Below are 27155 nucleotides of genomic sequence, written 5' to 3'. Positions count from 1 at the left end.
GTTTTTTTGTTGTTTTTTTCCCAGCGACTGTCTTTTCAAAGTGCCTGTCTGTCCTGAAATGATGTCTCTCTCTGTTTGTCAGATGGGCAGACACAGCTGGTGGACTTCTCCCCGTGGGTTAAATATTCTGATTGAGAGATCCTGAAGCTCTTGGCTCCTGTCTCCACGTATTAAGGTGACTATCTGCACTGTAACCAGCTCAGGGCCCTGCAGGAGGGAGAATTAATTAATTAACTAGTTAATTAACTGTCAGGTTGCCAAATATCTGGAAGAAATGACAGGGGAGGACTGAATGCTGTCTCTAGTCCCCCTGTGTTGCTCTCCACTGCTTGTGCCATGATCTCCCATGGTCAGCTGGGGGGGGGGCTGTGTGCTCCCACCACTGCTGGCACAGGGATATGCATGGGCAGGTCTCAGTCCTCTTGCAGGTTTTTCCCCTTTATCTACAAGAACTTGATCTCTTCTAAAAGAAGAGCCTTTTACTGGGCTTCTGGGGATGCTTTTTGCTGCTTTTTCCCTATTTTCTTACCTCCTGGCCTGCTAACTGCAATTCAGCACGCCTTTCCCAAATACTTAAGAGGAATGGTCTGGCCAAGGGCGCTTGTTGGGTTGAGGTGGCTCAGCCTGAAGTGATGCAGGTAAGAACAAGGAAAATAAAATGTTACTGTTTGGCTTATTTGTGTAATTTGCAGGAATTCCTGCAACTCTCCTGCTGTTCCCATGGAAACAGATGTTGAATTGCAGGAAACTGCTACAGGTTTTCAGGACTTTTTTTTTTTTTTTCTTCCTTTAACTGTGATACCTATTTCATCATTTCCAAGCAGGCTGGAAAAGTTCTTCTCCTTTTCAAGGCACAAATCTGGAGTGTCCCTGGGCTGTCTTTGTCTTCAAGTTCTTCAAGGTATCCTGAGAGGTCGTCTTAGCAGCGAGCAAGATGCTGCCAGGAAAAGATGCCATCAGGAGGAGGGTTGGCTCTGCTCCTCTCACGCCGTTAGCTGCCTGGCGACGGGGGGTTTGTTTCTGTAGCCATCGGTGGGTAGCAGAGCGCGTCCCTCCCTCCTTCCCAGCACAAGCCCTGTGCCATGGGAAGGGCTCGCTGGCTGTCGGGCTGTAGTGCTGTGCAGTTTTCACTGTTCAAAAGGCATCTGCTGAGTGAAGCCAACGCCTGCCTTTGTATGAGGGCTCGGGTCTCTGTAGCGCATTGCGTAAGCTCCGTCTTTCCGAGACAGACAGTTATTTTCCAGCCTGTCGGGTCTGACTCATCCACCAGGCAAGTCAGCAGCCAGGGACTGAACACCTGGGGCTTTATGGCCAAGCTGCCGTACCTGTCTCCGTGCTTTTATCCAATTTAAACTCGCCCTCTTCCCCTGCCTTCATCTCTCATTTCTCTTGTCTTTTGCAGGTGTTGACATGGTGCAGACTGTTCGTCGTGGGAAGGTAAGGCTGCCTGCATTGATCTAAGAAATGATGCTGGCCAGTGAAAGGTCATCAAGGGGTTTTGTTGTGTTTTTTTTTTTGGAGTTACTTTGTTTTGTTTTTAATTGGGTAAATCAAATGCTTATGAAGATGAAAGAGTATCTATTTTAATAAGTTATTGGCATTGGATATGTCGGACTATGAGGATAAAGATTATCAAGGCTTCCTGGCAGAGCTCTACCAGGGCCCTGGTCTGTGTCACGCCATCTCCACTCCCTATTTTATCACAATCCATCACATTTCTTCTACCAGCCAGAGGCCCTGGCTGAGCTGAGAACCCCACTCACCAGGTGCTGTACATCCAGCATGGGGGAACCCAACCACGGCCACAGAACAACAGGTGAAACGGGCAGACAAAAAGCAGGAAGGAAAATGAAAAGGAGACGAAGGGCTCGAGATCAAACAGCAATGTAAAAAACCAAAACCAACCAACCAAAAAAACCCCACCAAAAAAAAATAAATCTAAACCAACCAACCAAAAACCCACCTGGGGACAAACCCAGTGTCCCAAGCCAAGGTGCTGTTTGGGCCCCAGCCCACAAGGCAGGAGCTCCAAAACGGTTTGAAACACCAACCTGCTGTTGTGTGTCAGTGGGTTTTGTAAACCACAGTTTATCACCAGTTTTAAAATGGAAACTGCTGTGTAACACGCTTGCAAGGGCCAACTGCAATCTGTCACAGCCCCTTCTCCATCGTCAGCCATCAAGGTCGCCCATTGCCAGGCAGCTTTGAGCTGGTGCCCAGCACGGGAGCCCCGTGGTTTAATGTGGGGACAGAGAGGAGCTGCCAACCCCGCGGCTTGAGCACCAGCTCATCTCACCAGCCCGCCCTTGGCTGTGTCCTGTGGCCTCCCCTTTCCTGTCCTATGCTCCCTACCCCCATGAAACAGCTTTCTGCAGTCAGCTCTTCAGTGATTTGAGAAAACCTTTTGTGATATTTTTTTTTTTTTTACCTCCCAGGTTGTAAGCAGGGAGCCTGAGAGCTTGCTGGAAACTTTCGTTCCGAGCTGCCAGGACTCATCTGTAAACAGTGTGGTAAATAATAATAACTTACAAATACTAAGTGTCCAATAATGCCAGACTGCTAATAGTCCCCCTGTTAAAATCCAGTTTAGTGGGGTCTTTTAAAATTTCTTAAGAGGTGAATGCCTTTGTAATGAACATCTTAATGTTAGATTGGCCCTGTGCTTGAGGTTTTTATTTAAATGCAAATTGAATCCTCCCACTGGAAAGCTAACAGGAGATTAAAATAGCTGGTAGGGGATGAGAATTTGCTTTATGTAGAGTCATTTGACTCAACTTCTTGTTGATTTCCTCATTTTTCTTATTTTATGGCTTAGAGCTGCTTTAAAATAGCTTATGCTGGTTGAGATAGAAAACTATCGGCAAGAATAAACCTTGTCTGGATCACTACAGGGCTGAACTTGGGGCCAACACTGAGGGGCTTTTGCAAGACAGGGCTTAGCTTAAAACCACCTCTGGAGGCTGTCACTGGTCCGTGCTGTGGGGAAGTGGCCACTGGAGGAGCAAGTCCCTCTGACATGAAAACACGAGACTCTTCCAGCTCTGGAAGTCGCAGGTTCAAAGGCTGTTGAGTGCTTGAGCACCTGATGCTGATGCTCAGGTACTGGCAGTGACCCAAGTCATTCGTGCTCACAGCTCTGCGTCGGTGGGGAAAACTGTGTGAGCACAACGCTGAAAGGAGCAGAAATCCCTGGGGGCGTCAGGGACTTCCAGAGCTCAAGGGGTTCCTGAAGGATTAGAAACATCCGCTGGGTTGAACTGCAAATGCATCTCTGGGGAGGAGCTTTGAAGCTCGATAGAAGATGCATCGGAAGGACCTTTCTCTTGGCTTTTGCGTAGAAATGGGTTTTCTGCAGTTATTCTGCAGTGCTTTTTAGAAGAGTAGAGAAGCAGGTCAGGGAAGCGAAAGCCTGGGATGACGGGCAGGCTGGGAAAGGGGGGCCCAAAGGGCCCCACATCCTACTGCAGCCTCGGAGCAGAGCGAGCTCTTTACAGGCCACCCAGCGCCAGGCTTGCAGCGAGCAGAAGCGCTGGGGTTGCTGCTGCCTGAACTACCCCTCCTGTGCCCTTGTTTTCCCCATGGTGGGTGCCCGGGGGGTCCGTGTCCATCAGATGTTCACGCCGGTGCTGGGCTCCTCTCTCCCTGAGCCATGGCCGGTCGTCAGGGTGGGGTCCACCAGCTCCCAGCCACGACTGGGACCCAGCCTGGGGCTGACCCCCAGCCCTTTGCGGAGCGAGTCCCGCCACCGCAGCACGTTTGGGTCTCTTCCTCCTCTCGGAGGCAGCTCCTACTCCCCTATTTTTGTCTGTCTAGCTCCCTTTCCTAGGAGTTATGTTTTTGCAGGCGGGGAGGGCGGCGGGGGGAGAGCTGCCGTTACAGAACATCCTGTGCAAGCGTGGGGAGCCATAAAAGGCTTAAGTATGGGTCTGGTAATGCAGTGTGTACACACACACACGCACGCACTCCCCCAGCTGCCGGCACTGAGGAAAAGACCAGATGGGGAAACACTCTCCCTCTTTAATTGTCTTACATCTCCGGGAGGGTGAAGATTAGGGCCGCTGGATTTATGCTGATTTTTTTTTTCTTTTTTTTTCTCGCATCCCACCCACGCAGCCCTCCCAGCCCCGGCTGCTCCCGTCGCCGCTCGCGTCCCCCTCGCCAGCGCTTGCGGGGTGCAGGGAGGGACGGGAGGGTGCAGGAGGGAGCCGGGGAGGAAGGGGGATGCTCTGCGGGAGCTGAGGATTTGGGTGTTGAAGTTGAAAAGCCTTTCTAGCAGAGCCATGCTCCACCTGGACTCGGCGCGGGTTCCCGGGAGCTGTGAGTACCTCCGCGCCTGCTGAGCTCTCCTGGTAGGAGGGAGGGAGTTTCTCGCTGGAGGTCAGCGGGTTACTGGGGAGGGTGGGGGGGGATGCTTTGGAGCAGGACAGCTTTCTCCCAGCGTCAGGCCGGACTTTTAACGAGTGACCAGAAACAAAGCTTTGAGTTTGTGTTTCCCTCACAAAAAGTGGGTTAAGGAGGATGTTTTTTCCCATTTTTTTTTTTCTACCCCCCCACTAGTCCCCACATTCCGTATTTTCAGCCTCTCTCCCAGACCAGGCCCTGGCAGCTCAGGCCTGCGGCAGCAGTGGGTGTGTGCCATGAGCTACCCCCAGCTGAGATCTGACCCAAGCTCTTTACATTCCCCCCAGAGGGATGCAGCCTAAATACAGAGTAACAGGAGCTTTATAAACATAACCAGTGAGACTGCAGGGCTTGGAAAAGACCTTCTGCATTTGACCCTTGCAAAAGAAGCAGTTTGTGCAGGAAGCAGAGGCAGCTTTCGGGGGCAAGGGGAGGAGATGCAGGATGCTGCTGGGAGTTGGACCAGGGCAGTGGTACCCTTTGGTCTCGCAGGTGGGTTATCTTTTTCTCTTGATGAAATTATAACTCTCTCTCTTGACACAAACTGTGATGTGAATAAATCTTACTTTATTCTAGTGATTCTTTAGCCCACCCAGGAAAAAAAGATGGTCTGGGCTCTTTCCCTGCGCTAATGACTGCCAAAAAACGAAACCTCTTTTCTCCCTGTCCCGTCGCCTGCTAAAGCTCCTGGCATCCTTCTGATGCCTGACTGCTGTGCTGTTAGCTGTGGAATATTTCCTTCCACGACCTCTCTGCCTTCCTCTTATTAGCAACCTCAGGAAATTGCATTTGGCATGATGAGGCTGGAAATGATCTCAAGGGACTGGTAATGGGGGAAGGGGTGAAGCTGGGGAGGAGGTCAGACCGGTCACAGCCTGCTGTCTTCACGTTCAAACTGCACCTACGTATGTCTGCAAAGAGATGCTCGGGAGCAGAAGGAATGAAACGAGCTGCTTGTGAGTGCTGCTGCTTTTTCTTTACTTGGTACAATTAATTCTCTTACAATTGCAAAGCTTTGTCCTTATAACTAAACAATCTCTTTTGCCAGATTGGTAATTTGCAGAGAAAGGCAGAGAACTAGTGGATTTTTTTTTTGTGGTTATTTTTCTGGGTAGCTGTTACTATGGCAAGGAAACTTGATTCAGTGTGACAAGAGGTCAGAAATACCAGACTGAAAATTTCGTGCGTGTTCTGTTTAAAGCCTCAGCTGCCAGGGTTTGAGCGAGGGAGAAGTAAAGGCACCAGAGTCCCCAATTTTTAAAGGCTTTTTAAAAGCTTCCTCTGCTTAAAAGTTGGATTTACTTGATAACCTAGACTTGGTATTACAGGACCTGGTGGGCTAGGACCACGTAGTGGTCAAAGCTTACAGGATTCTGAGTGTGACCAAGAAATGAGAGTGTTTGGGACGGGAGCTCAGACTTCTCCTGTGCTGGGGATGTTACAAAGGTGCCAGACTTTTCCAGAGACCTTGATCCCACTAAAACCTCAAATAAGCAGTGAGCATTTGAAGAGAGCCCTGTCTGTGGGGGTGCTGAGCTCTCCGAACTATTGTACAAAGGGGTTTTGGGGTGCTGGGCTCTGAAAATCTGGTCACTGGGTGACAGAGAAGTGAGCCTTCTCCCTGGAGGAGCCAGGATTTATGGCTCCCTTCTGGGTGCTGAGCAGGGGGAAATGTGGATTTAGAGCTTCCTGGAAAAATCTGCCCCTGTGAATGTTGTTTCTTGTTGGCTGTGTCTTTGCTGAAATAAGGATGTTTTGTTTTTTTTTTTTAACAGCAAAGGTTGGTACCTGAGCCCACAGGGACAGGGCCTCTTCGTGCTGTGCTAATGTTTATCTGACAGTGCAAAGGCTGGTTACACCATGACATTTATATGCTTCTAGGAGGAAAAGCAGCTTACTTCAATTACAGTGATTAATGGGGATGTTTAGGTGCTACTCCCACATATGAAACTTTTTCAATCTGTTATTTGAGATGCGGTGTATCCTGCTAACTTAGAGCGTAGGTGAAAACAGCATAAAGAAAATTATCACCATGTTTACCCTCCTTTCTCATCACTTCCTGGTTTTTGTTTTGACAAAATCCCTGATTCTAGCCAATATGGGAATGTTTCTGTGATATCAAGTGGCTCCAGCTGATACCTTTGGGTTTTTGAGGAGGGGCAGGTGGGGGCGTCCCAGCTGACCTGGGAGCAAGTGGCTTTCCTGTGTGGGTGACCTGAGCACCCAGCCCTGGGGAGAGCATGTATGAAGGTCCCAGGAGGGCCTGTCTGTGCGAGGTGTGCTGGGGCCTTGTGCACAGCACCCCGGACCCAGCACCTCTCCCCTTCCCCGTCTCTGCCCCTCGGAGCAGCTGAGCAGTGTTGGGTGGTCTGGGGTCACTCTGGGAGCAGAAGGGCTGAGCCACAGGGGACTGACACTTCCCAGAGGCTGGTCCCTTCCCCAAACTGTGCGTTGGACCCTGTGCCTGGAGCAGCACCGGGAACGCACCCGAGTGTTGCTGTAATCTGGAATTGCACTGGGAAGAGAGTCAGGAGCAGGCAGGGGAGAGCTGGGCTGTGCCTGACAACCCTCCTTGGCAGCGGGTGAAATACCTGGGGATCTCCTCTCCATGTCCCCCCTCCTGGACTTGAACCATGACCGTTCTGTGGGACAGAAATGGGGTCCCTGCACTGAATCATCTCCTTTTAGCTGTCTTCATTCAGTCTGTGCTGTGTCATCTCTCCCTGCTCTTTATTTAATAGAGTGCAGGCAGCCAAGACAGAGCTGAGATGAAGCTGCTTCACTCCTGCCTGCTGCTGAGGAGCAGGAGCTGTGATTTCATCTCGGTTTTTGTGTGCTATTTCCAGCATATTGTTGCCCCTGTTCCTGCCTCTCCTGTGACGCCCGTCCCCAGAGCAGTGGGAATTGTTACTGCTCTGGCTAGTGATGCTGGCTGGATGTCAGGCTGTTTCCAGCTCAGCTTTGCAGCCTCTTTTCTCGTGTTGGCTGGCAGACGGCAGGACTGCCCCGTGCTTATCTGGCGTGACATTTAGGTGAGTACAAGAGCTTTTTCTCTGAAGGCAGTGGTTTCTCTAATAGGCTTCTCTGTCAGGCTGGTGGCTGTCTGCGTCTCTGTTTTAACCTGTTCCTGGTGACAGCAAGGAGCATGTGGGTGGTTGGCAGTTGGCAGATGATACAGGGACAGTGATGTCCTGGGAGCACAGCTCCCGATGGGGCTGTGACAGGCATCCTCGGTCTGACCTGTCCCCAGATCCAGTGATGGAAATCTGGGTCGTGCTACTGAAGCCAGCGAAGCTGAGGGCCAGCTGGATATGGCTCAAGTGAACTTGTGAGGATGCCAGGAAGAAGCGTGGTGGTCTCCTGGATCTTTGTGGTGACCCTAAAATGAGGGTTTGAGTGGGTGATGTGCTGTGAGGCACAGCAGTGATCCGCTGCTGCAGCTGCAGACATACTGGAGGCTTTTCAGGGCAAATTGGACAAACATGGTACAAGATCAGTTCCTAGTGAGTTGTATCTGCCTCGGGCTGGGTGAGGATTAGGGGTCTCTTTCTGTTTCTAGCCCTGAGTTCCTCCCTGGAGGGAGTGTGTGTGTTTATGCGTAAGTATGGCTGGGAGTGTGTACAGTGATGTCTTGGGGCTGTACGTCCTCAGCCTGAGCATTAGAAATAGAAGATTTGGGAATATCTCCATGGCTTTTCATCTTCTGGGACCTTTTTACATTTCCTTCCGTTTGGAGAGGTGTATATAGGGCCCCATTTCACTCTGCGCTCATGCAGGGGCATCGCAATGCAATATTTAGGGTAGTGCATCAGCTGAAAGAGCACCCTGATGGCAGGAGGGTGGAGATTTTGGCTTCAGCTGGGCCATGTGCGGGCCCTCTGCATCTGAGGGGATTTCAAACCCAGAGCAGCAAAACTTCTAAATCCTGGAGAGAGGCGAGACAGGAAGGAAAGTGAAAGCAGTCACACGCAGCAGCACCAAGATCTCTCTCCCCTGTCCAGCCCATCTATCACTTTAATACCCACCAGCGTATCTCTCTTATATATCACAGATCATTGCAGGTAATAAATGCCACTAAACCAGGAGCTCTCTAAAATGAGCCTGGCATAACCTGTGGGGTGAGGAATGGCCTCTCTTTGGAGGGAGCATCTGGGTGTTACAGTGCAGGGAGCTCAGCCCTGTGCACCCTGAGGTGACTGTCCCCATCCTGCTGGGTGCTGTGGGGCTCTCCCTGCCCAGCCGTGCTCCACAGCCACTTGGCAAAGACCCTGGGGGGGATGTGGGTGCTATGCTGCTTGCTGAGCTCTTAAACCAGGAGTTTCTGTCCTGCAAGGGTAAGGACTGGGCCCTGGAGTGGGCTTGGCACCGTGCCTGCCATCTCCTCTGATAGAAAAGCAATTACCATTCATTTTGATTTTAATGTGGCCATTTAAGAAAAAAAATGTTAATGCTTCCAATTTGTTTGGTATAATTAAGTGATAATTCCCTCTGCCTGGGAGGAGAACATGGCTGCAGCACACGGGGGTGTTTGGTCAGCACATTTTGACAGCTCCCCGCTCCTGGCATTGCTTTCTAGTGAGATTCGGGTGATGCTGGAGAGATGCAGACAAAGTGTCTGGGTACGGGGTTTCAGACTGACCTTGATTTTCTCTAAAGAGCATGGAAGGGAAGAATAACAAATTATTTGTATGCCAAGGCAGCTGAATCCTGGCAGAGCTTTGCATTTCTGCTGCTAAGGGTGATGGCTCTCTGGATCTGCTGGTTCCCTCTGTCTGGGACCACAGCTGGGCTGAATTTGCAGGTCTCTGCTCTGCCTGTTGTCATGAAGGACCTGCCCAGCACTCCACAGAAACACTCAGCCCTCTCCAAGTGCTTTGAATCGCACTCTGTGTGCTGGCATGTCGAAAAAGAATTTTTTAGGCAATTTTAGCCAATTATGCTTGAGCTTTGGGTAGCCTTAATGACAGCAGAGAAACTGGCACCGGCCGTGAGATTCTGCTTCTGTCACACATTTGAGTGAGGCTGATTGTGTCTCATCCCAGGACTGTACTTTATAGCTGAAGAAATTGAGGGAGAGGGCAGGAAAATGACTTCTCGGAGGTCAGGATGCAAATCTGTCATGCTCCTAGAAATAGGAGCTGGCTCTGCTTTTCTAATTTGCTGGCCCATGCTGAATTTGTCCATGGTAATACATGAAGATTCACATGGAAAGAAAATAAATTATTCATGAGAGCGATAGTCCAGGGCTGCTTAAACTGCCAAGGCAAAAACCCCTGAACTGATCCAGTTGCGGGCAGTGATGTGCATCAGATGACAAGGGATTGAAGGGAGGGGAGAGCAGCAGCTGGTGATCTAGTCTGTTGTTTGCCCTTTTCTCCTCAGCTGTTGGGAAGATGCAGATCATGGCTTGACTTGCTGCTGCTTTTATTGTTGCTTTGTGTTGCTTTGTATTGTGGCCCCCATGGTGCTGGGGATGTGCGCATGTGCCCACGCTGGGTCCTGCTGCTGAAGGGCTGCAGCCCAAGGAGTATTTATGGGTTTATTAATGACGTTCTTTATGCAATAAACGATGTTTAGCTGACTACTGAAATTTATTTGGGAGAATAAGTTAAAATAAACAGCCCTGCTTGGATTGATTGATTTTCATGCCAGCTCAGACTTGTACGTGAAGTGATTTTGATGAATCTCTGTCGAGTTGTCTGAGACCTGTTCCAATGATGCTTTTCCATCACTCTTCTCTAATTCACACACTCAGAGGAGATGTAGGAACTAACATGAATGTGGAAACTGCTCTCGCCTTCAGATGGGCCCTGCAGGCTGAGCCCCAAGGCAGAGATGAGTTTGTGGGGATGCTGCCTTGTACCCATCTGAGATAACAGCAAATGCCCTGGCTGTGGTCTGAGGGCCACCTCTGTCTCCCTCCTTACCCGATGAGCACAACAGGCATGAATTTATAGCAGAAATAATCTGCTACACGTGTGCTACACGCAGGATGAGTCTGGGGTACAGTAGGAACAGCCTGTGTGCCTCTGCCCTGTGTGCAGCCCGGGGCTTCTCCGCTTCCAGGGGGTCTGTCTCCTTGCTCCAAGCTGTGGTCCCCAGAAAGCATCCGGATACCCACTCGGATCATCCGAAGTGACAGGTGATGAGAGGCGGCTGTAGGTGGCTGTTGCTAAGCTACAGGCTGTCTGCTCCGGCTGTCAGAGGGCTCGGAGAGCTGAAGGGCTGTGGTCAGACCTGGGGTGTCAGTGCTGTGGCAGGGTAAGGCGGTGGGGTGCGGGGTGGAGATGTCCAGATGACCTGTTCCTGGGTCAGGGAGTTTTGCAGAGCCCACTTGTTTACTCTTTTCTCCCGATAAAGCAGCAGGAAACAAGCCTGGGAAGGGAGTCTGTCCCCTAAGAAACCCAAGGGCCAGACCAGTTGGTTGCTTTGTATGTGCTTGGGTATCTTAAGTAGGAGAGAGGAAGTTGACTCTTCCCATCCCACCCCGCATCCACGCTACTGGATTGGAAGAAAAAATAACCCCAGGCAGCAGATGAGCTGAGGCATTGGCCTGGGGGTGGGTGTCAGCCAGGAGGCAGAGAAGTGGGTCCAGGAGTGAATCTCCGCTCCAGGAGCTTTCAGAGGATGGTGTATAGAAAAGCAGAGCCAGGCAACACTGCCCTGCTGCCAGGGGAGCTCTCTTCAGGGGCTCAGTGGGGCCTCAGCATCCACAGGGAAAAGTCTCAGGAGTCTGCACATGGGGAGAAGAGGGAAGGATGCTGCCCCAGACCAGCGCAGGGCTCAGCCAGCAGTATCCCACCTTTGGGGTTTTTGGCAACTGCTCACTCTACAGCCCTGTCTCCAAATGTTTGTGCAGGCAGAATGTGCTGGGAGAGGCTGCTGTGTCTGTGAGGGTAAAGATAAATCTTACTTTAAGGGCAATTGTTAAACAGCCCCAGTTACACAATGAAGGCAGAGATGCTCAGTGCAAAATGCATCTTATTCCACACTGGGCAAGTGAGCAAGCCACTGCCATTGTTCCTTTCTGTTTGCCCTCTCTCTGTCCTCCTGCACTAATTAATCTTGTCTGCATGCTTAATGGCCTTTCTGAGAGAGGAGATGAGGAAAAAAAACCTGTGGGTTTCCAGTGAGAGCTTGTGCCTCTCCTCCCTGGCTGCTCTCTGGATCCCTTACAGCTCCGGCACAGCCCGTGGGTCGGGGCTGGAGGGGCAAGCGCTGGCTTTTGCCTTTCCCGGCTGAGGGCTCCGGGAGCGGGTCCTTCCCCAGGGTCTGCGGGAGGATGTACACGGGGGTCAGGAGGAGTAATCAGGTCAGAGAAGGAGGACGCAAGGAAAAGTTCCCCAGCAGGCAGGAAAACAGCCGGGGAAGTGAGCAGACGGCTTGCAGCCTCCTCAGTTTGAATGTCGCCTGGGGGCGGGGATGCTCAGGAAACAGGATAACAAACTGACTCCAACCTCTCTTGACTTTTTTTTTTTTCCCCCCTTCCTTTGTTTTGTTTTATTTTTAGGCTCGGTCTCTGCAAGAGCTTCTGAGGCAGATCTGGAGCTGCAGCATTAATGGAGATGCAATGAAAGGTACCAGTCGCTGCCGCTCTGTCGGGGGGTGGCGGAGGGGACTGGAGGCTGCCTGGTGTGGATGCTCCCATCCCTGCTCTGCTCCTGCCTGCCTGCAGCTCTGCCAGGGGGAGGATGCTGTTTGCACTTATGTTTCTCTGTTTTTTTGGTTTTGTTTTTTGTTTTTGTTTTTTCCCTGGCATGTCTCTACTCTGTTTTGCAGCGTAGCCAGCCCCCTCCCGTGGGCAGGGACCGATGCTGCCTCACCCCACCAGCCACCACCATGGAGCTCGCTAGTACCAAAGACTTCCAGTGGAAAACCCTCGCCCCCCTCCCGAGCTGCAGGGTCTACTCAACCTTGGTGGAAGCTGGCGGGCAGGTGTTTGCCATTGGGGGCTGCGATGACAACGGTGTCCCCATGGACAGCTTCGAGGTCTACTCCCCCGAGGCTGACCAGTGGACCTCGCTGCCCCCCATGCCCACGGCCCGGGCTGGGGTGGCCGTGGCCACCTTGGGCAAGAGGATCATGGTGATAGGAGGGGTCGGAGTGAATCAGATGCCGCTGAAGATAGTGGAGATGTACAACATAGACGAGGGCAAGTGGAAGAAGAGAAACTCGCTGAGAGAGGCAGCCATGGGCATCTCGGTGACGGCAAAAGGCAAGGAGGGTTCAACCCTTCCAGGGCAGGGGGTGGTGAGATGGGGGGGGCCAGCATCGTTGATGCATCAGGCACAAAAGCTTTCTGGGCAGTGGCACAGGGTTATGTGTTCTCCAAAACCTTTTCTGTGCTCCTAGAAGTTGCGCCCCGTGTATCTGTCATAGCCCACCTGCTAAAGACAAGTGTTCTGTAGGTGGCCTAAAGCAGATAAACCTGGGGGTTGCTCTGTATTGTCACCCCTGGAGCCATGCAGGCCATGGCTGTGCTGGTACCCAGGGGCATTTCAGACAGGTCCAAGCTCCAGGGTCTCAAATCAAACTTTTCCAGGGTTTTGTAGCAAATTCTGGTCCTTGTATGCTGCAGATCCTGGAAAAATAGGAATGGTGCTGCTGGCTGAGTGTAGTCCTGCTTGAGAGGACCTGGCTGAGCTGTGGAGCCAGAGGTGAAGGTCTCGGAGCTGCAGAATAGCTTTGGTTTGAAGAAACATCTCTGGTCCAAACCCAGAACCAGCCAGGAGAGAGTTAGCTTCGTGGTCCTGGGCTCAAATCATTGTACAAGGAGGGGAAGCAGCTGGCCTTGTGGGGGGCTCCTGCATAGCTCCCCTCCCAAAGCTTAACCACTGCCTTAAACAGGGCTTGTTAAATGCCTGTGAGGCTCTGCCTTATCAGCCCATCTCATTTTTTAGTTTCTAAGTAGAGGTGGGGAGCATTGATTTCCTTTAGCATGCTCTGTTGTGCTTTGAAGAGCCCGGGGCTGGGAGCCGTGTTCCCAAGCAGCGTGCCTGAGGTCAGCCAGCTTCCCGCCGTGCCTGGGATTACGAATCTAATCTCCAGGCAGCTTCTTTGAAAGCTGCTTGGTTTGTTTGCTTAAGTGGGTTTAAAAGCTGCTGTCAAGGAATGTTTAAAAATAATGTTTACCGTCTTGGAGATGATTTTTCTGTCTGACTATAAGCTTGCCTGACTGATAGAGCAGGGTCAACTTGGTGTGAGAGGCCAGGAACAGAAATAGCTGCCCAAATCCTTGCAGTGTGCTGGCTGGTCTCTGCTTTTTCAGCTGCCTTGTAGGGCTGCCCTCAAGGGTAAGGCTGCTGTTGTTGCTCTCCTGAATCTTTCTGTGGAGTGAAGTGCTTGTTGAAGGAGATAATGTGGGTGCTGTGCAGGGAGGATTTTATTTTGGAGAGCCAGGTGTGCCATTAGCCAGAGATGGATATAGCTGATACAGATCGGGTGAGGAACAAGTAGCCTCAGTGCCTTGTCTCGGCTCTGAGCCCTTCAGTCCGGGTCGCAGAGTCACCATCCTGTTCCAGAACTTGGGGGAACAAGGCAGGAGCTGAGCTGAGGAGCAGCAGCCCCTGGGTGGGGGAGCAGGGCTGGGGGAAGAGCATCAGCGTTGCTGCGGGGGACTGGGAGCTTGGGACATACCCAGGGACTTGTGTAGGAGTGAACAGTTCTGGTCCACATCGTATGAGGGCACGTGTGTTTTTGCAGGGGGGTTATTTCTGATGCTTCCCTGTAATAATTTTGTGGAATTTTTTTTTCCCTTGACCCTGTCCAGACTACAGAGTCTATGCGGCTGGTGGGATGGGATCTGACCTGCGGCCACACAACTACCTGCAGCACTATGACATGCTCAAGGACATCTGGGTGTCGCTGGCGGCCATGCCCACACCCAGGTACGCTGCCACGTCCTTCCTGCGAGGCACCAAGATCTACGTGCTGGGTAAGAAGCAGTCCTGCCTCTTCCTCCTCCTCAGGCAGCAGCTCCTTTGATCTGAGCACTGAGAAACCTCCCTGGAAGAAGAGGCTTTTGGGAATGTTCTTCTCCATTCCTGCCTGCTTTCTCATGCCTTCAGAAATACCAAGCTGGCAGCTGTAGGTTTTGAGTGGGGCTGGTGGTGAGTTTGGATTCGCAGCTCCACAGCAAGTGCCCACGAGAGCCCCTGCACCCTTGAAATGCCCCAGGGGCTTGCAGGTCTCACAGCAGCTCCGTGCTGGGTGAGTGGCTTCCCCTGTCCCTGGCTGCTGGCAGCTGAGGGTACAGCTGGTCTTTGCTGGCTTAATTTGTGGGCTAAAAGCCCTTGGACTCAACTAGTGAGTAAAAATACTTTTATGTGTTTTATGTCAGCAAAGTACCACGCAGCTTCACAAAGGGTCTGCCTTTGGCAGAGGAAGGACCTGCTGTAGCTGGGAAACGCTGGACCAAGCCTTTTGCAGGGGATGATTTTCATTAGTTTTGCCTTACAGAAAGGGAAACTAAGGCAGCGAAACGTTGCTGTTAGCTCATGGCCAAATGGCATATCAGGATCAAAACGCAGGAGTCCTGATTGCTCAAACAGCCAGACAGCCCTGGCTTTCTTTAGGGGTTACCAGAAAAGACTCTTTGATCTATTTTGCAGTTTGCTTGCTGCTGGCAAACGGTTTGTGGGCCTAGTAGCGAGCACAGGCTCTGCCTTCAAAGGCACGCTGAGCATCTGAGCTGAGAATAGCTGTATTCATCTGCATCTGATGGATGGAAGAATAATACGCATCGTTGGCGGTGGTAGCAGCAGCTGCTCTGGCTCTCCTGCTCCGTCAGGAGCTCAGCAGCGAGGCCGGAGCTTGCTGGATTGCACCGGCGCTGAACTCATCTGAATTGCAAAGGCTCCCTGAGCGCTGATCCCTGCTCTGCTGTGAATTTGTCTTGATTAAACCGGTGCATACTAAACACCTTCCTGCGCCAGCGACCCGCTGCTGCCGACCCGCTGCTGCCGGCGTGGAGGGAAGCGGAGGGTGTGATGCATAGAGAAATGAAGTGTTTTCATGTCGTGAACCTGCATTTAAAAAGAGGGGGAGCGCAAGGGTGAGAAGTTACCTGGCTCGGCAGGCCCTCATCCAGGTGACTTGAGACCTGGGGACATCACATCAGCTGGCAGCTTGCTCTCAGCCTGTCCTAGGAGGCTCCTCTGGCTCCTGCTGCTGTTGGCTTGGTGCTACGAGCCAAGCTGACCCTTTTCTTTCTCTCTCCCCAGGTGGAAGGCAGTCCAAGTACGCTATCAATGCCTTCGAGGTCTTTGACACAGAGACCAGGTCGTGGACCAGGTTTCCCAACATCCCCAACAAAAGGGCCTTCTCCAGCTTTGTGCCCACAGAAGACAAACTCTTCAGCCTCGGGGGCCTGCGGCAGGGCCGGCTCTACCGGCAGCCCAAGTTCATGAGGACCATGGACATATTTGACATGGAACAAGGTGGGGGCTGTCCCAGCTCTGTCCTTTCCAGAGGAGCCGGGTGGGTGGCACGCAAGGCTGTGCTCTGGGGCTTTGCTGTCCTTGCAGAGCACAGAGCTCTCATCCCAGGTCTCAGCAGACTGCTGGTGCCTAGAGCCCAGCCTAGAGGAAGGTCTGCAGTCACGATTAACAAGTCAAGGAAGCAGGGGGGGAAACCCGTGGTCCTGAGGCAGCTGGGTTCAACAGCTCCCTCCTGAGCTGGTGGTGATGAAGCTGACCCCTGTGTCATGGGGTTTTATTACCCCAAGGTGCAGCAGCAAAACTACGCTCCTACAAGCAAGTATGAGGTCAGAGAGGCAGATGGTTTCCCAGGAGTGGATGCTCCTGTAACGCCTGGTCTGTCCTGTCTCTCCCAGGTGGCTGGATGAAGATGGAGCGCTCCTTCTACCTGAAGAAAAGACGAGCAGATTTTGTGGCTGGCTACCTGAAAGGCAGAGTCATTGTGGCTGGGGGACTAGGTGAGGCACTGGGGGTGGTGGTAACACTTTAAAAGCATATGTGAGTCATGTATTATCATCACAGAGGGGAGACATCCTGGCCCTGGCTGGCCTGAGGGAGCACGGAAAACACACCCTGTAAGGGGAGGGTGTCCAGAGCACAGACACCGTCCCAGAGCAGACAAGGGATGCTTGCCAGTGCTTCCCAGGTGACCCAGTGCCTCGACTTGTGTTTCCAGGAAATCAGCCGACTGTCCTGGAGTCCGCAGAGGCCTTCCACCCCGAGAAGAACAAGTGGGAGAGCCTGCCCCCCATGCCCACCCCACGCTGCGCCTGCTCCAGCATCGTGGTCCGGAACTGCCTGCTGGCCATCGGCGGGGTGAGCCAGGGGCTGAGCAGTGCCGTGGAGGCCCTGTGCCTCTCCGATTCCTAGCCAGCTCCTGCCTGGTGGTGGCCCCTGCCCCTCGCTGTCCCCAGCAGGAGCGGTGGTGGTGGGCAGCTCCTGGCAGCGCTGAGGCTGGGGGAGCACCACCCCAGCTGCCCTGGGAGCCTGGTAGCCAAACCCAGCCTTGCTGTGAGCCATGGCCAGCAGGAGCCTGCAGCCAGGGCTGCTGCTCTCCTTCCTCCCGGGCCGTTCCAGCCCCACGGAGGGAAGGAGCACTTTAGCCAGGGGTTCCCTCTGGTCACCTTCAGAGCTCTACGGGGAAACCCAGATGAAGGAACTGCTCTCAGTGTGTCCTGCCCGTGAGAAGGACTCTGGAGGTCAAGGCACGGGCACGTGTCTCCCTGTGGCCAGCCTGCCCCTCTACCAAAGGTGTGATGTGTTTGGAGGTGTTAGGAGTGTCCAGACGGGTCACTGGTGGTTCAGGGAGAACTGTCCTGCTGTTGCCCTGTTTGAGCATCCTGGGATCTGTGTGTGCTTCCCCGCACGGGTCTCCTTGGCTTGCAACAAGGGGAACTCCCAAGGGGCAGCCAGATTCAGGGGATCGTTCTTTTGCCTTCATAGCAAGGCTTTTCCTGCAAACCTGTAGCATTTGACTGTCACTTTGGCAGAAGCAGAGCGAGGGGCTGCCAATGCTCCTGGGAAGGATGAATGCCCAAGGGACTGTTTTGGCTAGAGGGAAGACCTTACTTTGGGCACAGGACTAGCACAGATACTGCCTTTGCTGGGTTTCATGCAGAGATGGCCTCAATCTACACTCTTCCAACCTAGTTTTTAGCTCCTTTAATGATCATAGAATGGCTTGTGTTGGAAGGGACCTTAAATATCATCTAGTTCCACCCCCCTGCACAGGCAGGGGCACCTTCCACTAGCCCAGGTTGCCCAAAGCCCCGTCCAACCTGGCCGTGAACCCTTCCAGGGAGGGGGCAGCCACAGCTTCTCTGATCAACCTGTGCCAGGGCCTCACCACCCTCACAGGGAAGAATTTCTTCCTTAGATCTGATCTAAATCTCCCTTCTGTCAGTTTAAAACTGTTACCCCTCATCCTATCCCTACACTCCCTTATCTTCTGTTCAGCTCTGGGAGAAAGGAGCCAAACTGAGCCCTGTCTCTGGGTCTGGAACACTCTGACCCTGGGGCTGGGCAGCACATTTGCCCCCGGCTGTCCCTTCTCCTTGGTTTTGTTCTTCCCAGGCGGTTTGGGGGAGGCTGTCCCAACCCTCAGGTTACACTTCTAGTTTGTAGCAGCTGCACCATTAAAAGTTGTCTTCAGAGAAGCCCTCGGCGAAGCCGGGTCTGTGCTCTGGGCTGCGTCAGGGTTACGATGTATGAAAATGGGGGACCCAGACTGAAAAGGGGGAAAGCGGGAGGGTATAGGCTGGGTTCTGGCACTGCCTCAGCACTCGCTCCTGTTCGAGGTGTTCCATCCCTTTTTTAAAGATGTTTCTGGGGGGTGTCCCGGAGTCCCCCCCAGTGCCGGCCCCGCTCCCACCGCCGCGGAGCACCGAGGACACCGTGCGGCGGCCGCGGCAACGGCAGGGCAGGAGGGGGGGGGCGTCCCCGTCTGCCGGTATTTGTGAGGAAGGGGTGATGCGAGTGGCTCATTTTGAGGTGCAGCCCTGCCAGCTCCCAGTCAGCTCCCAGTCCCCTCTGTCTGAGCTCCCAGTGCCGCGTGGCTCAGGGGAACGGGGGAAGGCACCAGCTCCCCTGCTCACAATTGTTCCCGTCCCACCCCCTTGCTTCTGATTGCGCACAGAGGATGGTGTCTGTCCCCATCCCCTGCCACGTCCCCATCTGTGCTCCTGATGCTTTGTTCGTTCTGGCACCGCGTTTTGGAAGGTTTTAGAAATGCAAACGCTGAACTGTGGAAAGGAGCTCGACCCCTGTCGCAGATACGTGGCTCTGGCTGGGGTCAGGAGCTGCCCGCAGTGATGCTGGGTTGTGCTCCAGGCCCCCGGTGAGAGCACGGAGCCCACCTCAGCCAGTCTTGACATAGTGCAGCCGGGGAGGGCTCTGGTCTGAGATCTGCTGGGGGGTGAGGCTGCAGGGAAGGGTGAGCAGGGCACCAGGGCCCAGTGTTTCTGTCTAACGGTCCCCCTTGGATGATTAAAGGTCTGGTGGAACTGAGGGAAAGTGCTAAAAGCACCCCTCTCTGCATGTGCAGCCCCGGGGGTGCTGCCTCCTGACCCCAGAAGGCTCATAAAACATCCCTTTGAACTGTAAAAATTGGAGGAGGATGGAGGATGCTTGGATGGAAAGAAGGAGCCTTCTCTTCTAGAACAAACCCTGTGTCTCCCGGCACAGCAGATCTCCATTTCAGCCGCCTCTGCACGGCTGAGAGCATCTAGCTGTTAATGAAGTGTTTTCCTTTGTCCTTAAGAACCTTTCCCACACCCAGCACAGCCCGATGCTCCTCTGCTCTTGCTTTCTCATTAGCCCTGAGCCCTGTTTATTGCAGCGAGGCCGCGCTGGTCGAGGCTCAGGGTTCGGTGCTGCTGCGCTGGCTTTGTTAAGCTGGAGCAAGGGGAGGAGGAATCTGCTCCCTTTGTCTGGCTGCAGCACAGCTGGAGGCTGATCCTTTGCTTTCTCCCTCCAGAAAGGCTGAAGAGAGTGACAGACAAAGCAGCGTCATGGGAATAAACCCGCTCTAGGACTTAATGAAGAGATGTCAGGGATGGGGGACAAGGCTGGGGGGAGACGGTCTGTAATCAAAGCTGGGGATGTGCTGAGCATTTAGAGAGGGAGAGAAAGGAGCTCCCTGAGTCGCAGAGTAGAGAGAAGCAGATCTGGGTCAGCTGCCTTTGTGGTGGAACCCAAGCTCTGGTCACCAGACAGGGTCCCTGGTACGCCCCTGGAGCTGCTGGGGCCCCAGCCAGCAGCAGGTCCCTCTGGCGCTGGGGGAGCTTTTCCCCGTGGTGGGGCTACACAGAGACAAGGTGCTGCAAGAGCTTGAAACTTAGATATCATTTGAACTTTTCCAGGTATAGTTCCCACCCTGAGCAGCTCTCCCAGGAGTTTGTCTCCATGTCTATCCCAATTTCAGGGGCTGGGGGGCTTCCCAAGCTGTGAGCTCTTGCTGTGACCCCCCTCCCTCTCTGTCTGCTGGCTTCTCCCCAAAATCTACCGGGAAAGGCAGCTGCCGAGACTTCAGACACTTCCAACACGCCTCCGCTGCACCGTGCTTCCAGATAACACCCACTCGGAGACCTCTGTACCTGAAGAATTGGAGCACTTTCCCTAGTGATAATGTCGTTTGCTTTTTACCAGCAGATCATAAATGGCTTAGCGATTGTAACCAGGCACCAGGAAGGCGAGAAGAGTCATACCCCTAATTATGTGGTCAGTGGCAAAAGCGGGGATTAGAGGGTAGGTCTGACCTGTCCCCATGCTGGGCTCTACCTGTGGGAACCCACCACCTCAGTGCAGCCCCTCTGAGTTGGCTTTTGGTGGCTGGAGTTCAGCCTAGTCCCTGACGGGGCCAAGGGACACCCCGGCCTCTGCCAGTGCCTGACACCCACCCCCCCCCCCCTCAAAGGAACCTGGCTGTGTTTTCAAACCAATCGTCTTTAATTCTTTCAAGAAAAGGTTTCAAACTTTCAAGCATTGATCTGCTTTGCTGGGCAGCAGAGCAGCCCGTGCTCACATGGCAGAGCAGCCCAAGGTGGGCCTGGAGGAACTCTGCTAATTAATCATAGAATAAAAGATTTAATGAGATTGCTGCAGAGGCCGAGTAAAATCAACCCATAATTCAAAACACAGAGTATGTTAGAGCCTCTTGCCCTGGAACAGGCTATTTGAGTGTCCCCCCCAGCTGTCCATGTCTGAGTGTGAATGACCCAAAGCAAAAGCAACGCGATTACAGGGACTCAGAGGTAAGCGTGCGCCCCATCCCCAGCACTGCACCCCAAAAATGGCTCGGTCAACGCCATTCCTGACCCGCAACCCCTCCTGGGCTTCCTCGCTATTGCTGGACCTCTCTGGGGGCTCATCCATAGGTCCCCTCTGGACCAAGGGCCTCTCCCTTGTGGGGACGATGGGTGCCCAGCCAGCAGCAGCCAGCTGTTAGGCAGCACCAGGTTATTTAAAGTCACTTCTAGGCTCTTGGGACTCCAGTGACAGCCACCTTCTTGCCAGCCACCCAGCCTGCTTTGAGAGCCAGCAGCCCTTCCCTGGCTCCTCTCGGCTCGTGGGAAAACCCTTCTAGTGGGTTGAGATTCCCTCCAGGAGCAGGGAAAATTCTCAAAGCTTTCCCATTACCTCTACGGGCTTGATGGTGGCATTCACTAGTTCCAGCATGCTGGCAGACACGAGCTGGAGGACTGAGTGTCTCCACCACTGGTTCTCACAGCTGCACCTTGAATCCTGCCACTCTCTGTGTTGTTCCTACTGCTGTGGGAAATAACAGACTGCCGGAGATAATCTGCTTTTGTTTGAAACAAAAGGGCTGTGCCTGCCCTCCAGGTGATGGAGATGTGACCGTGAGCCAAAGCTGGGGAGCAGGGAGGTGAATCAGATGCACCCTGACTGTGTGTGTAGGGTTGTTTGTTTTTAAGCAGCACTGCACTTGTTTGGGCTGAGCGGTGCTGGACGGGCTCCCATTCTCCTCCCAGTGCTCTGAACGGCAGAAGGCAGCCATGGGCCGAGCCCAGGCTGGACCAGCACCTCCCAGCAGGCATCCTGCTGCAGTTTGGTGCCTGCCCTGCCCAGGTGGTGATGGTCCATGCTGGTGGGATGACAGGCTGGCTCCAAAATGCCATTTGGGGTTGTTCAGGGCTAATAGCTTAAGGATCCAGCAAATAACTCAATGTGAAAAGGATGTTGTGCATCTCCTCCAGCATTTCATTGCTGTGAACAGGCGTCACCGCAGAGTCCAGATATCTTGCAGTAGCTATGACAGAGCTGAATTCTGCTCTCGGGTCCCCCAGGCAGGTAGTCTCTAAGGCTGCTGCACAGTGTCAGTCAAGGAAGGGGCTGTGGGGTTGGATCCAGCCCTTGCTCATGCTGCTGCAGCTCCCTGAGCTCTGCAGTGAATCTCTAAGGATTCAAGAGTCGCAGTTTCTTTCCCCAGATGCACGTTGCCTTTGCTTTTCAGCAGATGATGCTGAGCGCTTCCATCTTTGGAACTGATACTTAATGGATCTCGTTGTGCCTGGAGGGACAAGGTAAAGCCTCAGCTCGGGGCGGGGGGGGGGTGTGTTGAGCCCAATGATCAAACCAGCCCCATGGAATGGGGCCTTCGATGGGAATTGGGTGGTGGGTGAGCTTTGGCAGCTGCGTGGGGCAGACGGCTGCTTCTTGGGGCAAAGGGTGGTGACAAACCCTTCTCTTCTCCGGAACGGTTGGGCTGTTCAGCCTCAGGCACGGCACAGAGGTTCCCTGTGCTGTGAGGAGAAGGGGGATGTGTGTGCCTGTGTGCAGAGGGGAAAGTCACGTGTGTTAGTGTTGCCGGACGCACACCCCGGTGTGTGCAGACACCCTGCACTGCCGGCACCCCTGTAAGTTGGCACATGTGTCTGTGGGACCAGGTTCACATGTGATAGCACACGGGGCTGTGTGTACATCCCTGGTGTAAAGGCTGCAGCTGAGCTCTGCTCCCGGGCGATGTGAACCAACACAATTGCCACCGTGGAGAGCCGGTCGGGGAGCCGGCAGCTTGCAGGCTCACCCCGCGGGCTGGGTTTGTCCCGTGTTACGAGAGCACATACCTGCTCACCGCTGTCATCTCCAGCAGGTCCTGCTGTCTGAGCCCTCTGTGACAAACAGGGCTGCTTTGAGAGCTCTCAGGGAGGTACTTGCATGAATTCACGCATTACCGCAGCTCAGTGGGTGGCAGACACGCACCAGGTCCTGTTGCACCATCTTGGGTTGTGTTGCTCCTCCCTGCTCCCTTCCAGAGGAGCTGCTGCCGTGGCTGGGGTTGCTTCTGCTCACACGGAAGAGAGTGTGTGGCCTCGGCTGGCTGCTGCTGCCCTGGTATGTTGGGCAGAGTTTCCCAAGGCCAAGTTTGTTCTGCAGGGGCAGCGAATTCAGTGAAGTGTCCACCTCATCTCACAGCGTGAGGATTACTGGTGTCTGTTGTCTGACACTGAAAACCAATTTAGATGCCCGTTCAGTAGCGTCTGTAAGGGGCAGGCGTAGACCTCGGCGTAGACCTGTTGATGTCAAAGCACATTTGCTGAACCTGGCCTTTAAATTGTAGATGGTGGTGCAAAAGACACCTTTTAGAAATAAAGCAAATATAAAATAAGTGGGTTTCAATCCAGCTTTCTTTCCAAAATACTTAGTAAATTTGACCTGCCTTGGAGAATCGTTGTCAGCGATCTTGAGAACGGATTGGCAATTCTCTGCGGTATCTCTTCTTTTTTTGTTTTAATATACGTATTTGCCCTCAGAGACTTGTATTGAAATGGGATCACGTTTCAGTACACTGAGTGCTTTGGACGGTGCATTGTGGCATTCTTTCTTACTGATCTTCAGTAGGTATGTCAGCCAGTTCCTCCTATCCCTGGGGAGCTGCAAAAAGCTACGGGCTGGTCCTTCTGACCCAGCCAGCTCCTGGTTTCACAGGAGCCCTGCACCCACCAACCTTCCCAGCAGTTGCCGTCTGGTCTCTGTGCGCCTTTATCTGAAACCCAGCTGAGCTCTTGTAGTTTTCCAGCAACCTAATGGGGCTCAACAAATCCCGGCGCTGGCTGCGGCCGTGTCCTCGCCTGAACTCCGGCTACTCCTGCTTGTGTTTACGGAAAGCCAGGCTTTTCAGTACCAGCGCCGGTGGCCGCTCCTCACAGCGGTGCCGCACCATCCTGTTGCCGATGGCTGCGCTGGCCCTCCTGCCAAAAAGCATCACTTCTCATTGTCCCCGAGCAGACGTTGTCTGCGTAAACAGGAAACTTCCTTAGAACAACTTCTAACAGATCTGATTGTGGAGCAGAAATGACTCCTGTACCTTGCCGTGGGCCTGTGACACGCACAGCAACGCCCCGCTCTGCTCGGCTGGTCCTGGCCCTGGGGGGAAGATGCTCTTTGGGGTCAGTTTTGCCCTTTGGCCAACCCTTCCCCAAAGGGGACGCAGCGTAGTTTTGTGTGAAAGCTGTTGCACGCCTTCAGTGATGAATTCCTCTTTGTCTAGATAGCTGGGAATAGAGCTCCTCCGTGCTGCCAGAGCTGCAGTGGCACTGGGAAACACTAGGACACCTCTGGCACTGCCATCCCCATACGCCACAGCTGTATGTGCTGCCCTGGCCCCGTTAGGTCCCCAACCCCGTGGGGACACCGGCTGCTGGGTCACAGCTGAGCCAGCCTTGCCAGCAGACAGACCCACTCCATCAGCATCCGCCGGCGCTGTAACGGATATCGAGTCACTACCCTGAAATACAGACGCTTCCTGCTCTGAAAAGAAAAGCTCCAGCTTTTTTTGGGGAGTTTGCTTATTTTTTTTAGAAATGCCTCGGCATTTCGGCAGCCCCACGTGCTGCTGCAGGCTGTAACCTTCCCCGCCGTGACCCTTCAGTGCCTGGGAGCGTCTCGTAGGGTTGTTTGATTTGTACAATCTGTTTGATCTGTAGTAGGGGGACCTTGAATGAGATGGTACAATAGAAGAATAATATATATAATAATGTATTTTATTTATTATATATATAAAATCTTCTCTCCTTGGTGAGGGTAACTTGTGATTGCTGGTCTGTGCACCAAACTCCCATTAACTGTGTTGGAGCGAGCCGTTGGTGTGTATGTGAGAGGAGAGCGAAGCCCAGAGAATTGCTCCAAACTCACCAACGTAAGAGAAATTGTAAATGAGTCCCTGCTCAGCCCTTGCCCCACTTGTCTGAAGTTTGCTGGTTTTAAATGGGGGCTTCAGCTATAGGGGTTAATGTATGTTGTAGTGGTTGAAGCACAGGGCTTGAGTTGGACGGGGGTTGCTGTTTTGGCTTTTATTCAACACACGTTTAGATTAAAGTGTATTTCAGACCACCGCACATCTCTTATCTATCTGTAGCAATCTCTAAGGCAAATACCATATAATAACAGAGATCAGGTTATCACCTGATAACGTGACGATTAAAAATCCAAAGAAGATAAGTTCATATTCTGAAGCGTCTTGTTCCTGGGTTCATCGCAGTTTGGACTAAAAAGCTCATAAATCGAGCGATTAAAGGAGGTGTGTGGCACCGACCTGGGGTGACTCGCTCTCTACCAGCAGCTGGGAGACGAGGTCCTGGGACCTTCTGTGGCGGGTTCAGCTGCAGAGTGAGCGGGACACGAACCCCGGAGCTCGTCCTTCCCCGCGGGCTGCACCCTGGCGGGGCCGTGCCCGTGCGCTGCGCACAAACCGGCTGGCTCCTAATTACAGTCCTGCTTTGCTCTTCTCGGTGTGCTTCTCCGCTCACGTTTCTACACGCAGAGCTGCTCGAAGAGCGATGCTTTTTTCTACTCTGTCCAGCTGGATGAGGCAATATTTGTGCTTTCTCCAGTCATGATCTATCCCAGGCTGCGGCACATCCCTTATCTCCTCTGCTCTCCTCACCGTGCCTCTGCCTACGCTGGCAGCGATAAGGAGAGATGGCAGGACCTGGGTTCAGGAGCTCTGCAGTGCAAATGTTGACAGGCTAATGGGATTTTGCAAAATGATCCTTACAAATGACTCGCCTGGACACCAAATCTGCCCACCCAGTAGTTATTAAGCTGGAAAAAATGAGCTGGGCTTTACCCAGAGCAGATGTATGTCCTGAGCGGGTGGGTGGATGGATGGATGGATGGATGGATGGATGGATGGATGGATGGATGGATGGATGGAGGCTGGTGTAATCCACAGCTTGGGTGGAAGTGGCATGTAGAGGTGGCCTCTGCTGTAATCATTAGATGTGATAGGCCATAAATTACTTTTCAAAAGGCTCCTATTGCTGCTAATGTGTTTCCCTTCTTCTGCTGATGGATGGGGCACCCAGTGGGGAGGATCAGAGCAAACCCAGTTTCCTTAAGTGTTTTCAGAGGAGGAATGGGTTTCACACCTGCCTGAGCACTACCCAGCAGCAGGTGAGGAATGCTGTCAGCTTGGAAGACCACTAAGGAGAAATGATCATTAAACTTTTTGTTGTCTTTGGTATTTTAATGTCTAGTGGAGCTCTTCCTTTCCCTCTTGGAGGTCTCACTGCTGTAAGCATATCTTCTGGGGAAAGTTTATTCCTTTACCAGTCCACAAGCAGAGGTGAACAGAGCCTGTTGTCACCGAGTCCAAAGGCATAGCTGTAGGTTTTGACCACAACGTGGATGTTTTTAGCACCAAGGGAGTGCTGTAGCGTTTATTTAAAAATAATAAATAAATAAATATAAAGTTAGGAGCCTGCAAGTAAACAGAGCTTCCGTTATGACAAAGCATCCAGTTGATTAGACTAGCTTTGAGTAGGTTTACCTGACATGGAGCCAAATTCCTTGTTGACTTTCATGTTGGTTTTAGCGGACATGCACTGGGGCCTGTGGTACAAAGGGCTGCCGCTGGAGAAACCCTGTTTAGGATTTCTAAGGCTGCAGCTGGGGGAGGCAGGGGGAATTTTAGTGGATTTCCCCACTGCTGAGAAAGCAGTAGCAATACTGTTACAATAGAGGATCCTTATCAGTGGATTCCAGTGGACTTAGATCTGTGTCCCTTGACATTTCCATTAAAATAGGCTTCCTGAGCCAGTCTAGAACAAAAGCATACCTAAGCCTAATATCAGTGACAACACAGAAAATTACAGAAAAGAATTTATCTGGTAGAAGCAGAAAGAGAAGCTACCCAAGGCTCCGCTTCCTTTCATCACGGGGAAGGCCTCTGGGAAGCATCCTTATAAATCAACGGGAGTATTAAACATGTGCTTAAAGTTAAATGCGTGCTCAAGTGCTTTCTTGGACCGGTGGGCAAAACCACGAGTGCTCCCACGGCTGTCGATAGCGTTACTCTGCGGGCTCGCAGTGTCCAGGAGACACAGACATTTTCATCTTAGTCAAGTGAAATTGCTTTGTTTATTGCAAGAAGGTAGGTTTGTACCTTCCCCCTTCAACGCTTCTGCAATCTCTGGGCTGTGCCTGAACAGGATCCTATCTGTTTACTTTGACATTGAAATTACAGCAGTTTAGTTAATCTCATCTACGCCTTGTTTATCTTCCTGATGGGCCCCGCTGGCCACTTGCAGATTGAAACGCAGCTCCTGTTACTGCACACTAAATAATTTATTATTGCAACTCTGCTCCAGCGCAGTGTCTTCTCCGGACATACTGGTGGGAGATGACTAATTTTAAAATGGGGAGAGAGATTTGCCCGTGGTGTGTTTGCCTTGGGGGGAGGTTTGAGGGCGGAAAGGACCCGGGACCAGCCCGAAGCTGCAAGTTGTGCATCCCTGACCTCCTGTGAGGAACGGAGGT

The 27155-nt window shown here is 52.7% G+C and overlaps 1 protein-coding gene across 5 annotated transcripts; it reads left to right on the top strand.

Moving 5' to 3' along the window:
- On the top strand, positions 1 to 26089 carry KLHDC8A (kelch domain containing 8A). Of its 5 annotated transcripts, XM_074893652.1 has the most exons (9): positions 1 to 1437; positions 2436 to 2510; positions 7248 to 7433; positions 11912 to 11978; positions 12181 to 12616; positions 14171 to 14335; positions 15624 to 15839; positions 16235 to 16336; positions 16555 to 26089. In XM_074893652.1, the coding sequence occupies exons 5-9, from the start codon at positions 12241 to 12243 to the stop codon at positions 16746 to 16748; spliced, it is 1053 nt and encodes a 350-aa protein (XP_074749753.1). In that variant the 5' UTR covers positions 1 to 1437; positions 2436 to 2510; positions 7248 to 7433; positions 11912 to 11978; positions 12181 to 12240; the 3' UTR covers positions 16749 to 26089. The 5 variants fall into 5 exon arrangements, with proteins under 5 accessions (XP_074749753.1, XP_074749752.1, XP_074749755.1 ...); XM_074893651.1 differs by lacking the exon at positions 7248 to 7433; XM_074893654.1 differs by lacking the exons at positions 1 to 1437; positions 2436 to 2510 and adding an exon at positions 3993 to 4317.
- The last annotated feature ends 1066 nt before the right edge of the window (positions 26090 to 27155 follow it).

The sequence above is a fragment of the Strix uralensis genome, chromosome 24 (genome assembly GCF_047716275.1).
Source record: "Strix uralensis isolate ZFMK-TIS-50842 chromosome 24, bStrUra1, whole genome shotgun sequence".
Lineage (NCBI taxonomy): Eukaryota > Metazoa > Chordata > Aves > Strigiformes > Strigidae > Strix > Strix uralensis.
Note: the sequence above shows the minus strand (reverse complement) of the source record. Positions and strands in the feature narration are given on the sequence as shown.